This window comes from Chaetodon trifascialis, chromosome 6, assembly GCF_039877785.1.
Source record: "Chaetodon trifascialis isolate fChaTrf1 chromosome 6, fChaTrf1.hap1, whole genome shotgun sequence".
In the NCBI taxonomy this organism is placed as follows: Eukaryota; Metazoa; Chordata; class Actinopteri; order Chaetodontiformes; family Chaetodontidae; genus Chaetodon; species Chaetodon trifascialis.
In genome coordinates this window covers 27,973,665-27,988,620 of record NC_092061.1, presented here as the reverse complement: position 1 = coordinate 27,988,620, position 14,956 = coordinate 27,973,665, and the positions used below count along the sequence as shown (strand labels likewise).

General features: G+C 41.4%; 1 protein-coding gene across 1 annotated transcript in view; it reads right to left on the bottom strand.

The window, feature by feature from the left end:
- adgrd2 (adhesion G protein-coupled receptor D2) overlaps positions 1-14,423 on the bottom strand; it is a 37,334-nt gene extending 22,911 nt beyond the window's left edge. Inside the window, exons 1-10 of the mRNA XM_070963984.1 lie at positions 14,379-14,423; positions 14,040-14,097; positions 13,615-13,854; positions 12,886-13,515; positions 10,742-10,864; positions 9,505-9,599; positions 8,544-8,834; positions 6,413-6,524; positions 4,967-5,101; positions 4,509-4,617 (exon numbers count right to left, since the gene is read on the bottom strand). Of these exons, the coding sequence (XP_070820085.1) occupies positions 4,509-4,617; positions 4,967-5,101; positions 6,413-6,524; positions 8,544-8,834; positions 9,505-9,599; positions 10,742-10,864; positions 12,886-13,515; positions 13,615-13,854; positions 14,040-14,097; positions 14,379-14,423 (1,838 nt within the window). The remainder of the gene's footprint in view (positions 1-4,508; positions 4,618-4,966; positions 5,102-6,412; positions 6,525-8,543; positions 8,835-9,504; positions 9,600-10,741; positions 10,865-12,885; positions 13,516-13,614; positions 13,855-14,039; positions 14,098-14,378) is intronic.
- Positions 14,424-14,956: the final 533 nt, after the last annotated feature.

Sequence of the window (14,956 nt, the reverse complement as noted above, 5' to 3'; positions counted from 1 at the left end):
TTTAGGAAAAACGATGAGAACTACTAGTGAGCCTGCGGATGTTCTCTGGAAACCTCCCCACACCAGCAGGTGAGGAAAGCCTTGATCATTGGCTTGAACAGGCTTGTCTAATGATTGAAGAGTGTGACTGCTCTGAAAGAGAGAAATGAAAGAGAATAGTTGAGAGCCTTAAAGGGCCTGCATCGGAAATAATCCAGGCCGTAAGACTGAATGACCCAGATGCTAGCCCTGACTGCTATGTTGAGGCCTTGGAAGCTGCCTTTGGCACACCTGTGTCTGGAGAAGACTTATACTTCGCCTTCATTAGTTTGCACCAACAGCCAGGTGAAAAGCTCTCTGATTTCTCACGAAACTGGAGCGATTATTGACCAAAGTTGTGCAAAAAGGAGGCCTCCCCAGTCACAGAGCCAATCATGCTCGAATCGACCAACTCATTCGAGGTGCTGCTGACTCTGATATGATGTTATTACACCTGAGATTGAGGGAAACATAAAACAAACCTACATTTTTAAAGTTGCTAAATGAGATTCGTGAGGAAGAAGATTATGAAACTGCAAGACGCAAATTAAATGCAACAGTAAGACAAGTAAAAGTCAGAGACGAGACAAGTGCCAAAGCTACAGAAGTTCAAGAGTTGAAGGCAGAGATTAAAGAGCTTCGCTTAGAGCTTTGTGAGTTAATAAAAAAACAGCAAGACAAACACACTGAGTCAAAGTCTAAACCAACCAAGAAACCTACAGGCACTGAAAAAGAAAATGAGGTTCAAATGTTAAAGCAACAAGTGCAGCAGTTGCAACATCAGCTAACAGTGATGTCTGTATCACACAGCTCAGTGCCTGCAGATGTTAAAAAGAGGGATGGGAAGACCATACCTAACACAACACCCAAACCTCATAATGCAAAAGACTCTGACAGCTATTTCTGCTACAGATGTGGAGAAAATGGCCATATTGCCACTCACTGCACAGCCCCAGAGAACAATGCAAAAGTAATCTAGAAACTGCTCAGCGCTCTGCAGAAAAGTGAGGGAGATAAAACGTCATCCAAAAACTCTGCTGAGTCTAAGGAAGTTGGTTCAGTCAGAAATGGTTCAGTCTACACACTGCAGCCTCGTAACCTACCGGAGGGACTGGTTGGCCCGTCCATGACAGCTAATGTGAAAATTGATGGTCAGCCATGAAGAGCTATTTTGGACAGCGGTTCCAGAGAAACCATCATATTTGAGAGCTGGCACACCAGTTTCCTGGCTCTAATATGCCCTGATCCATCAAGCCCAGATCCAGTTCCTGTTGTCATTGGCACCAACACAAAGAAACTGCGGTCCTTGCTGAACCAATGTGATGAACTTGAAGGAAGTGACGACATTCATTCACTGAGAATATGCACGGCCTTATGTGAACAACAGCCATCACCTGGTAACCCACCAATGAATGCAGTTGGTCAGGTGAAATAGGCAGGGCCCTGGGACTCTCAATATCCCGCCTGGAGGTGCACACTATGCTGTCTGTAAAGTGGAACAGCAGCAGCCTATGGACAAAAGCATCTTAACGGTGGAGGTCGATGAAACTATTAACCTACCTGCTGGTGTCCTGGTTCCACCAGTAGTTCTGCCACCCTCTGCTATGGACACCAATAGTTTCACACTCCTATTGAGAAATGAGTCTGAAAAAGAGTCTGTTCTCCCTGCTGGTACAGTGCTGGCCAAAGTGTATCTGGTGGACTCTGTCATTGAGCTAAAGAAGTCACCATAGACTAAGTCCATTGATCCTGAGCTCTTCAATTTTGGGGATTTGCCTATTCCCAAAGCTTGGAGAAAAAGGTTAGCCAACAAACTGTCAGAGAGAGTGAATGTATTCTCATTGGATGAGCGGGATGTGGGCCTTGCAAAAGGTGTAACACACAACATAAGACTCAGAGACTCCTGCAACCTTTCAAAGGTTGATGGAGAAAGCTGATGGAGACGTGAATTTGATCCAAGTTCTTGTCTACCTAGGTGATCTAATAGTGTTTGAAAAAACACTAGAAGAGCACGAGAAACGTCTCCTTAAAGTTTTGGATCGGCTGGAGGAATGTGGGCTCAAAGTCTCCATTGACAAGTGCCAATTCTGTCAACCCCAAGTAAAGTTCCTGGGGCACATTGTCTCTGCTGCTGGCGTGGCTACAGATCCTGAGAAAGTCAGTGCAGTTACCCACTGGAAGAAAACCACTGACTTAAAGTTCCTGAGCTCTTTTCTAGGATTCTGTGTGTATTATCAGCGGTTCATTGGCCATCTCGGAATTGAGACAACCACAGAGATTGCAACTTACATCCAGAACTGTGGAAGATGTGTGGCCAGGAAGTCTCTCCCACAAAAGCTGCTCCTTTGCAACATTTCACAAGCAATGGTCCCTTGGACCTGGTCTGTATAGACTTCCTTTCCATTGAGCCTGACTCCAAAGGCATTGACAATGTGCTGGTTGTCACGGATCATTACACAAGGTATGCTCAAGCATTCTCCACCAAAGACCAAAAAGCCCTGACAGTTGCTATGGTCCTCTTTAAGAAGTTCTTCGTACACTATGGCTTGCCAGCGTGCATCCACTCAGATCAGGGTCATGACTTTGAAAGCAAAATCATCTACGATATCCTGACCATGCTGGGCATTCGCAAGTCGAGAACCTCTCCTTACCACCCCCACGGAGACCCCCAACCGGAGAGATTCATTCGCACTCTCCTGTCAATGCTCGGCACCCTCGATCCAACCCAAAAGCCAAAATGGAGCCAACATATAAGCCAGCTGGTACATGCTTACAATAGCACCAGAAATGATGCTACAGGGTTGGCTCCAACATTAATGACTCACCTGAAGAGGGCAGTCAAACTGATGAACTGCCAGAAGCAACAGAGGATCTGGAAGAACTCTTTCAGCCACACCGAGACTCTGTGGTGGACACAGAGCAGGACGAGGGAGACGTCCCTGCCCCTAGCATCTCAGCTGTGGATGCTGAGTCCTCCCAAACACCCTGTGCGAAACGGCCTGTGAAACCTGTCCTGCGCCTCAGTTATGACACACCTGGACTGACAGACCTGTGACCATAGTTTACAGTGGTTTTTTTTACATAGTTTTTTTTTACTGTGACCCAGAGACCAAAGACACTAATATACCACTGCTAACTTTCAGTTCAGAAATTTCTTAGGGAGCCCTTTGTGAGCTGTTATGGGTGGGTATAGTGTGTTGTTGGTGAGTCTGATAGGGACATCAGACATTTAGCAGGGGGAGGGTGTAGCCCCGGCTAATTTAAGTTACTCCCTAATATTTGAATTACTCCTAAATATTTAAATAACTGTTTTCTTGGAAACTAATAGGTTCATGTAAATTTTGCTCCATATTAATGTGTTTTAATGTTATTAATATGGTTACTTGAATACAAACATTATATTGCAGCTTTAAGTTGGTTGGTTGTAATGTACTTGACTAGCATGTGGTATAAGCTGACTACAACCTATGTTGTTTCATTTTGATGTTTGTGATCCGCTGCTCGTGAATCATGTTACGTTTCAAGTTGTGTGATTGGTGGTGGAGCTAGGAGGTGGGATTTTTTTGGACTGGAGAAGCAGAGAGGACGGCTGCGGGAGAGGAGCAGGAGGGTGAGACGAGCTAAGTTTTTAATTAGCAAAGAGTGTTTTCTTGGACTGACTAGCTCGGTCCTCCACGTCAGCCTGCCTGCGTCTCCTGTCGGTGCTGAGGTGCACTTCTGGGATTCTTATGATATGAACTAGGCTACTACAACATTCAACATTTATTAAGCTATTTTTTGGTTAAGCTCATAAATGGTAAATTATAGCCGAAAAAAACTCAAAGGAGCACATTTGTGTTTAAACTAAAGGGTTTAAATATAAACCCGCATAATATATAAATAGAGGGTTAACTAACTCATAAAGGAGAATTTTATGAACCTAGTGCACTGCCTATAGTAATGGGTACAGAAAGCGCTACATACATAACACACACCATGATCTTCCTCAAGATGGAATCAAGCAGTTTTGTTGCCTAAATGTAACAAAGTACTTAAATTTTGGGTGCCTAAATCAAAGCAAAGTGCAATTGTTCCATGTTAACCACATGATGATGACTGTCTGGTGTGGCCATTGCTGTTAGTCTCCAGTGGTCAGATGTCACTCCAGTGTCACTTTGGGAGTCATTGGCAGTAGACTGCTTCATTTGTTTAGGTATGAGGAGGTGTTGGTGTTTTCTGTGATGACAATAGGTGTTAGGTGGATTAAAGTCAGTGTTGTCCTATAAAGTGCTGCCTTATTCTTGACAACAACAAAACTGTGGCAACAAAAAGGTAGTAATCTTCATTTTGGAGTATATTTCGAGCATTCAGTAGCCTTTGAGCCCACAAGTCTTTTGCACACTGCAAAACACAAAATCTGGTGAAAAAATGCATTCTAAACTGTGACAGGTGTGGTGATTTTTTTTTAAAAAAAGCATCCATTTCCAGCACCACTTGTGCTTGTATGTTACCTCTGCCTGCCATCAGTAACGGTTGGAACCATGGTGATGTTCTCCTCAGGATTGAAAAGAGGCCGCAGAAAGCTGTACCATGTGTTGACCAACGTGAGCTTATGGAAGCCTGCACAGTCAACACAACAGTAAGATGAGGCTTCAGTGCGCATCAGACAGCCAAATAAAACAGTTCTAAGAGAAATGTAGTTCATTTAGGATTGCTTATTGTTCAAAATGAATAGTTGTTGCAAAACCCAACAATGCGCCTCCATCTGCACTTCACTGCAAGACCTTGGGAGTATACGTAGGTGAATACAAGCTACACAAGTCTGTCGTTAGTGCATAGCAAGACTTAGGTTAATAAAATGCGTCTTCTCTCTTAGCAAACACTCAGAATTGTGATAGATGAGTCTGAATAAGTGATTGCTGTAAATTCAAGTGGAGGAGGAGGATTTATTCATGCAGCATTTTCCTACCGTTGTTATGGAGATCCTGTATCCTCTGATGTGGGACTAAAATACAGTCTAGGTTGGTGTTTTTTTCTGTCTCAGGTCCACAGAAGCTCCATCCTTTGGATCCTTCCTGCAGCCTCTGCTGCTGCACCTCCAGTTCTAAAAAAGACAGGACAACAAAGACCAGACTGAGACTGCATAAAGAATCAGAAGAAAGTGTTTATTTTTATTTTCTTCAGGTCACGTCATTAACAAAAGATGAGTAATGTTATATTATGAAGTCCATTTGGATGGTGCAATACATTTTTCAAAGCTGACAATTTGTATTGCACAGTATATCCTTATCAAAGAAAATGTTAAAAAATGTGTGTATGTTTTTTTTTCAAATGACATCATTTGCTTTGTTTACATCATTTACATGTTTTCTCATGTTATATGCATGTAACACCCCTGTTTTTCTGACTCCTTGTTCTGTGCTTCTCACCAGACATTTTTAATAACTGCACTATCAAATCAAGAGTAATGGTTTGATTTTCAATCAAGATTGATTAAACTCTGCTTGAATAGTGTTACCATGGCAACTTTGGCATATTTCTGGCAGATTGCAAGAATGCAGTATTTTATTTTATTGAGAATCTACTTGAGATTTTTCTTGCGGCATCCTGAGGCAAGTACAATGCAAGGAAAATTATACACCTTAAAAGTTGAGATGTCAGAAGTTCCACGAACAAATCTTCACAATGCAATTGGCGAGGGCAGTGTATGTTGGATGTCATTATTTTGAAATTTCTTCCTCAAATTCTGCCCCGTCACTGAAATCGCTAGTACTCGATGACGTTGCTAAAAATAGGTCCAACAGGACAACAAGCACAAGCAATCAGTTAGAAGGGTTGAAAACACATCAACAATTTTGGCAGATTAGGGTCCACTTTATGTGGAGGTCAAATTCAAAGAAAGCACACCTGAATGCATGCTGCATGTCTGCTGGATGTTTACAGCAGATAGTTTGGGTCATAATTTTACTATTCACCTTCATTGTCTCCTTTAAATAAGTTTCTCATACCTGTGGCTTTGTTCACAACCTTTCTGGTCGTCTGACGTCTTGTGTTTCTCGCCCTTACTGGACATTACTTTGTTCAGAGATCTCTGCAATTGGTTAGTGTCGGCCAGAGCTATATGAAATGAATGAAACCCATAGTGTAATGAACCAACCTCCTCACAAATCTCTTGGTAATCAAGAGTATTCCCCAAAGTTTTACCCTATCCCAGCAAAGGTCTCCCATGATGGGCCCAGATCTAACTCAAATGTGTTATCCTTTCATTTCAAAATTCCTTTGCACGATTTGTTTTATATGTTTCAGTATGTGTGTGTGTGTGTGTGTGTGTGTGTGTGTGTGTGTGTGTGTGGTGTGTGTGTGTGTGTGTGTGTGTGTGTGTGTGTGTGTGTGTGTGTGTGTGTGTGAGACTCACTGATGTTGGGGCTGTGAATGGTCAGGTGACCAGTCTCTGCCATCAAGTGAGGGCTCAGGTTGGTCATCATCCGATCAATACTCTTAACTACATCCATGGGGCCGTTCACCACCTAAAACACATGAAGCACTGGCATCTCAGCAGGAGCAACACTCATCCACTCTGCCCTGTTGAGGACAGCCGTCAAAGCTAAAGAGGTACATTTCAAAATGACCATTCAAATGCCACACAATAAGAAAATGCTTTCAGCGCTTAACTGTTTGCTGGAGTCTACGCACTGTTTGGCTGAAGAGGGCATGCACAGTTCAATAGACTGGCCTATAATGCAGGGTACAATCATGGATTTTGCCATTATCTGTTTTGAAATCCCTCATTCTGAATTCAATACGCCCATCTAAGAGCTGAGCCTTGGAGACAGAGCTTTGAGCAGAGCGAGGGAGGTTTGTGGATGAGTACAGCCACGGTTTTTCAGAGTACTGCTCAGCCATTGAGTCTGGGCTGAGGTGGCCTTGGAACGCTGAGAGGACTGGGGGAAGGGAGGCAAGCGCTGAGAGAAACACAACACTTGTCATAAAGCAAGCTCATCAAGTTGCACATCAATAGTGTAGAGGCAGAAGTGACAAGAAAGGGGGCTTGGTAATAGAGTTTGGAGAACGCAATGTACCAACTGTGAACTGGGTTAGAGAACGATTCCCTCACTGAAATCTGTTTTTCAAGACATATGGAGGCTGCTACTGCATTTGTGAGCTCTTTTCACCTCTTCCTGAGATAACTTCATCATTCCAGTGCTGCTGATGATCTCTCTTATAATGGTGTATCTATAGAAGCATACTGCCCCCTAGTGCTAAAGAGCTAAAATGAAAAAGTCTATCTATCTATCTATCTATCTATCTATCTATCTATCTATCTATCTATCTATCTATCTATCTATCTATCTATCTATCTATCTATCTATCTATCTATCTATCTATCTATCTATCTAATGAGTGGAATTTTTTAAAACTCTTTTAAAACTCACAAAGTTTAGAAACAAATGATCAGATATCTCTCCTGAATGTGAACTACAATGTGACTATGACTGCTGTATATCTATATCTGTAGCTATCCTGTACATCTCATGAATATATATGTATGTACCTCTTTTCTATTGCGTCACTGGAATGACTTGACAGATTTTAAGAAAATAAAGCCTACTGATGCATATTTCAAAAAAGCATATGCTGCAAAGTAACACAATCCATGCAGTAAATTAGGTCATTGTGTAATGAATGATGAAATTTTCTTGTTGGGAGACAAATGCTGTCAGTGTTCAAGGCTTGTTTCTGAGATGTGTATGTGTTTGGTTGCATCAGTGCATATTTTGGATATGAGATGAACTCTTGTGCTGAGCTGCATGGTGAGATGGTAAGAGAAATCTGTGAACTTAGTATAGAGATAATCAGTGTAGAGAAATGTGTGTTGCTAGTTACAAGATGAAAATAAGAATAAAAAAATAAATAAGTGTAAGGCCTGTGAAAACAGTTGCATGAGTCTTGTGGCTTTGAAGGGTTTTTCAAAAGTCTGACAAAATTATCCTGATGAACGGCTTGGGTTTATACATCCGTAAGTTTCTAGCAGAGAGAATTTGTTACAAGGTGGTGCATTGAGTTTGAAAGATAAGGGCATTTACCTGCATGACAATATGGGGTCCAACAAAATATGGCATATGAGTTGCATCATGGGAAATGCAGGATCCAGTTTTTGGGGGCTTTGCCCTATGAAATTAAAAGTCAGAGTATCTTGGCTTCTGCTGCTTCAGTTTTGACCATGGCATTATAGTTCTGTGCCTTGTGAGTACAACAAACCTAATCCTGACCCTTTCAACAGTCTAAAGTGATCCTTTAATGGAACAACTGGATCAAGTCTTGAAAAATACATTCTGCCATATGCCTGTAGAGTAGCCTAATCAAAACATGATTTTCCCTTATTTTCCAGTGGGAATTTTCTAAATTGATTTCTTTTCTGAATCCTTGACATTTCATGTCAGATGCATATACAACACACAAACTGCACAGATTTGCACACTCTACTGTACATGTGTGTACAGTGAGGACTGAAGTGAGAATATGCATTGCTAACGTATATGTGCTACCTCTTTGATGGCCTTCCACTTGAGGGAGTTGTCTTCACTGATGATGTTGTCAGCCACACTGATGAAGTGCTGGCTAAGCTCCTGGATGTTGTCCTGGCTGTGGTTGGTGGCATTGGCAAGCAGCTGTATAGGGACATCAGCAGCCAGAGACAGTAGCTGGATGAGGGACACCATGTCTGTTGGCTGTAGTCCCTCCTGTTGGGTGTCCTCCAGGGCCTGAACAGAGACATCCAGCAGGGCAGACGCCTGTGCCAGGCTGCTCAGCCCTGACAGCTGCTGCCCCAGCACTACCTGAGAGTGGAGACAGAGGCACTGGGTTCAACAAAGCTGCAGCACTTCTTTCATTTTGTCATCCAAAACAGTGTTTTTCTATTTGTTATGAACACTGGATGTTTTTCATGGGACTGCATGGGAAACCAAACTGAGAGCTTCATCTTTTATGTGGATATCATTTAGCATGTTTCATCATATGTTTCTTGTCTAATTTCGCAGTACTATTGGTGAGCTGTTACCTGACCAGAACATTTATACTAAAATGATCTAAATCTAAAGGTTTCTTTTGTAATTTTAGGGGATAATAAATTCAGGTAATGCCACATAATGTTTAAATTAACATATTATTTTTATTTATTTATTTATTTAGATGATTTGGCATGAAAATGAGCTGTTTATATAAACACAAAACATTCAGCTTTTGTTTAAAATATTGGTATCAGCCAACAGCAATCTATATGAAACCCCCATGAACATACATGTAAGACTTACAACCAAAGCCTTAAACAAAACAGAGTAGTGGAATCAAATAACAAAAGACAAAGAAAAGTGGAATGGTCAACCCTAAATATGCCTTAAAACACTTTCTCTGGATGAACTGAAGACAGCAGGTTTCATGCAACAAAATCTTTAAAGAAGTGGGGAAAGACAGGTGAGTGATCTAAATGAAGATGTGTCTGTTGTCTACCTGGGTGCTGTTGGAAATCTTCATCAGGTGGTTCATAAAAGCAGTGGGCTGAGAGTTCTGAAAATCACTCATCTGCTTCATTTTCAGGTATCGCTCTGTGCCAAAAACAACATATTATCAGTGTATATGATATAATGGCTGGTTGCTCTGGTGCTCCAAGAACTCATTGTTTAGCTGGCTATCCCTGAGCCCACTGAAGCATTGTAGAATAACACACTGAACATCCAGCAGAATGTGATCTCTGTCCACCTTGTCAACAGGGATTTTCCCTCACTTAAGACTTAGACTCTATAATTTAGTTAGAGCAGGCAAATCTTTTTTTACATTTGCCTTTTCAATTTTGTGACTCTAGTAACCACTGACAGCAATCATTCGAAGGTTACTGTCAGTGACCAGTCAAGGTCACAGGTCAAAACTATATCCCCAAACTGACTAACTAAGTTAGTAGACAATGTCTGACATACTTATGCAAAAATGTAAAAAACACAAATAGAATCTGAAACAAAAAAGGTGAGGGGGACAAAAAAGGATTTCTAAAAGTGAGGGGATGCGCCCCCTCCTATCCCCAGTGGAAATTTGCCCTTCTTGAGGGCACTCATCACACTATTCAGGAAACGTGGGTGTTGTAGACACCTTGGAGGAGCATTCTCCAATTGAAACTTTAAAATGGGTGGGTATCTTATTGGCTATTTCCAGTATATTTAATTTTGAATTAAATATATGGCAACAAAAATGTGAGGAATGAAATGGGTCAGGAGCAGCACGCTGTGTAAAACAGCTTTTAGACCTCCATCCAGGGGAAAAAATACAGAAAACCCTTAACAGCTGACAGAATGAATAAAATATGAAACATCAACAGTAAATAATAATAACATTTTACATACTTTCTTTTTTGTCTGGTCTACTATTTCTGTGGGACTAGAGTTGTATTCGTGGTATTTGGACATATGACCTCAGTATTTCTAAAATCCTGTCTATGGCCCTGGATAAAATTTTAGGAATAGCCTTGTTTCTGATACAGATCAGCTTTAATGTTTTCATTACATTGGTTACATTTTAAAGTGAGTGTTTGAGATCTCCTTCATACACTACAGGTTTTGTCTTATCAATTGCAACACTTAGAGTCAATAGGTTCAGTCAGAATTATCACTTACATTGATGGATATTAACAATTGGTGTACAAACCCAGGCAAAACCTGATGGCCCCAAAAGGTTGTGGACTGTGTGTGAGGCTCACCTCTGCTGCTCCTGCAGATGAATGGTAGTGGATCAGAACAGTCTGTCAGGCCAAACAGCGGGAGTTGATCTGACCAGCCCTGCAGCGTCCTGCAGCCCTGCAGCTCCATCTGCTGGTAAACTGCTACACACACACATTCACATGATCACACATTAAAACACACATTGACACACAAGAAGACAGAGAGACAGAGAGATTGCTTGTGTATGTCTAAATGTCTTCACTGGTGAAAAATATGAACAATGGATGAAGTAAATATGACATTCAGGAGGATGGACAGCAAATTAAAGAATAATATATTTATTATGAATACAAATGGTGAATAATAATAAGAAGAATCATCATCATCATCATTATCAGCTATAAACTCTTTACGACTGACTTGTGAAAAAAAATGTCTCCATGGATCTTGTAAGAGAAAAACAACTTAGACAGTGGGGGAGTTTCTGCTCACCACTGCATGGAGCTCTGTTCTTCAACTAGCAGCCCCCACACTGCTGGAGCTGTGGGAATCCCCCCCCCCTTCTCTGTCTCCCTTTCACTCATCCTTCATTTTACTTAATGTGTTTCAGGAGGTGTCTACGTGTCAGACTGGTCAGTTTCACACCCTCTGAGTTTACAGACCTCTTTAGGGAGGAATTATTTCTGAATGACTCCAAAGCTAAGACACAGGTAAGAGGAACCACTGGATAAGAAAGGCTAGCATGTAGAAACAAATAGTCAAGAGAAAGGTTAAAAATGTATTACAAGGGGACATAGTGCTGCACACAATAGTCATAGTTTTTCTGATTCTTTTTGCAAAATGGTGGTTTATGCAAAAATATACAATATATACAGTAATTCAATTACATTTTATTTTTATAGCACTAAATCAAAACAGAAGTTGTCCCAAGACAGTTTCCATATAGTCCAGGTAAGGACCATTCTTTAATCAGTATAATGAATAATCATATCATTCCAGTGTGCAGTAAATGCAGGGAGAATGAGGGCACAGTCCTATGTTGGTTTGTTTGGTCGTAAAGACGAGGAAAACATTTACTATAAAGTATTCAGTAGTCAGTCAGGGTTATTTTCTCAGACTTGACAAAGATCCTCCAGAGCTATACAAGACATTATACATCTGTCTACACAGCCCGAGTAAGACTTCTCTTTACATGCTTTGGCTGATTTGAATTATGTTGTGTGTAACAAGATGCAACTGAAACTTGTTTCCATGTTTCTTGGTATGAGTATCTATTAGTACTAACTATGATAAGTAAATTATGTAAAAGTTTAACCAGGAAAGACAATTTGGGTAAACAGTTTGGGTACGATGGTTTTGGTAATAAAGTTACCTTTTGCCTTTGTTGCCTCTTTTAAAATTATTTCATTTTTCTAACAAATTTTCCTGCTCATGTTTCTTGCCCCTTCAGAGCCAGATCTTAGCAATTTGGTGAGAAGAAACAATATAATATTACTGAAAGAAATGATGGTTGAAAGTACAAGGAATACCAAAGTTGTAATAAATTGGGAATATCCTTTAACCAGGACACCCTATGAAGGATGACCACAGAACTCTGTGTTTTGTGTGTGTGGTGTGAACTCACCATGACTGTCTTGAATAGAGGGACACTATAACATGTCCACCTTCACCTACTTCAAACTCAGATCAAATCAGTGTAAGAGTGTTCCTACGAACACCAATCATTTAATCAAAAATGTAATGATTTAACAAGCTTTGGACTATAAAGGTTTGGCTGGCAGTGGCTTAACTTGTGCTCCCTTTTCAACATTAGTCCTATGTGAAAAAGATTGAGAACAATTCTTCTTCTTTTGAGTAAGGCAACTGCAATGGCACAGCGTGGGTTCCAATGCCATGCTTGACTACTCAAACTGGACCTCATGGATTGTATTTCAATGTCTCGCTGGTATCTGAAACATGCCTCCATTGATGTGACCGCTTAAAATTTTCAAACTCTCTTACAGGGCATCCTGCTTCTCACCTATGGAGCCATTAGTTGTGACCTCCAGATTCAGGCACAGAAAGATTGAATATTAAGGTGAATATCAATTTGGTAAATCCTTAAAAAAAGACCAGTCTCGGTCAATGTCTTGGTCAATTATTATGAGATGCTGACTAGAAAGTTCCTGAAATGTGATCTTACCTGGGCAAAAAAGAAGGACCTGCACCTGTTTGACCACTGGGTGGCTGCTTAGGTGGTCAAGGTTCCAACTGAAAAGCACGTTCTGGGTCATGGGTGAACATGTGTTGAGGGACAGAACATGCCTTTTGTCCAGAGACATATTCCAAATATTCAGGTCAGTGATGTTTCCAAAAAAGGGCTCTGTGAAATTCCCCCCAAATGAATCTTGGTCCTGACCCAGAATTAGTATCCCATCCCCGTAGATATCCCTGGACATGTCTGTCCCTGAGCCCATGTCCTTCCTGTCCCCATCAACATAGATAGCCCAGTGGCCAGTGCTCCGGTGCCATGTGACACATATGTGATGCCAAGCTCCGTCATTGGGAAAGGATGCCTTATATGGCAGGTGCTTTCCATGGATGATGATTGCCAGAAGGATGCGTCCCTGCATGTCCACTTGACCTCTTAGCTGGAACTCATTGGTAAAGACAGGTGCAGCATAGGAGAAGATGGTGGACACCTCATTCCATTCTGGGTTCCACTGAACACGAACGCACACACTGACGGACGACAGGGCAGGGAAGGAAATATTGACACGAGCAAAGCCTTCACGGGATTCTCTTGGGAAGTTTAGAGCAGAGACCTGTAAATCTAAACAAGAACAGAAGAAGTCATCAATCAAACTCTACGTTTTAGTTTTGTATGTCTTTACTTACTTTGTTAACTTGTAGGTCCCACAATTTCACTCACATTGCTTGGAGAGGGCCAAAGGCTTGGAGGCTGCTTTTTTGGGATTCCCAACCCAGATAGGTGAGTGAATTCCAATCTGCCAAAGCAGTTCCATGGCTCCTTCCCGATGCTCTGACTGGTCCACGGTGGCAAGGGAACTGAACTGGGCTCTACAGAAGCTGTCAGCTCTGGAGAAGGCCAGTGAGTCATTGACCAGCTGGAAGGCCCAGTGAGAAGTTAGATGGACCAGTCGAGATTGTTCTGGGGAGTCAGACACAGAAAACAATTACAACAAATGCATGAATGAAAAATAGTGAGGGATCAATCAAATATGTATTAATCCTCTTTTTTTTTTTTTTTTGATTGATAGAGTAGACCGACAAGAGAAGCCAGTACTATGAATTGAAACTGTTGGCCACTCAGTAGCCACCAAAAGTGAGTCTCACCATGTGAGTCCCCTGCTCTGTCTGGTCCAGCATATGTTGGCTCACTCTCACATAACACCTACAGGAGAAGGAGGTTTTTTAATTAAGAATTGTATTTAATTAACAGTTGCTGTGAAGCATTTCCCTGCACATGTAATAAGTAGCATTCAAAACCTGCTGTCATTTAAAAATAAATGGGCAATGTGTTGTGGAATTCCACACATTAAAATATTGCAAAGTTGAGGCTCTGAGTGGCATTTTCACAACAATGAAATCTGAATACATGTTAAAAATGAAACACAGAAAACTGTTTGCATGGCTCTTGTTATAGTATGTAGTATAGAATGAAAAGATTATTACCACAAATGAGAAGAGTATGAGTCCAGCATGCAGGGCTCCAGTCATCTCTAAGCCAGTGTAGTGTCCAACTGAAATAAACCTTACCAAGCTTACCAAGAAAATATTTCTGCTGGATACAGATGTTCTTCAGTTTAAAAAAATGATGAGTGTTTAAGCCAATAATATATCAAATGTAGCTCTGAGTATTGCATAGCAAGGAAAGCCAGGAGCATTTTGGTGTGTCATTGTTCCACCAGTGGTTTTAAAAAACTGTCCATCCCGATTCATTACTGCACTCTCAGTTGTACACTCCCCAATTTTAATCCAAAGCAGCAAAAAGTCTCTTTGACAAATCTGAGAATAAACTCCATGTGTGGTATGATGAAACCCAAATCCTGTCCAGACTCCTCATCCAGTGCTTTGGCTTCAATATCCAGCATGTCCAACAGAGTTTCTAGTCTCCTGACTGGGAGAGAGCCAGTGATCCCAGTGTGTCTGTCCAAGAGTCCCAGTCTGTCTCCTGCCTCCCTTCAGACCCCCCACCCCTCCTTCCCTCCTTAGTACCCTGAAGCCATCTGCCTTTGTCATGCAAATGAAGT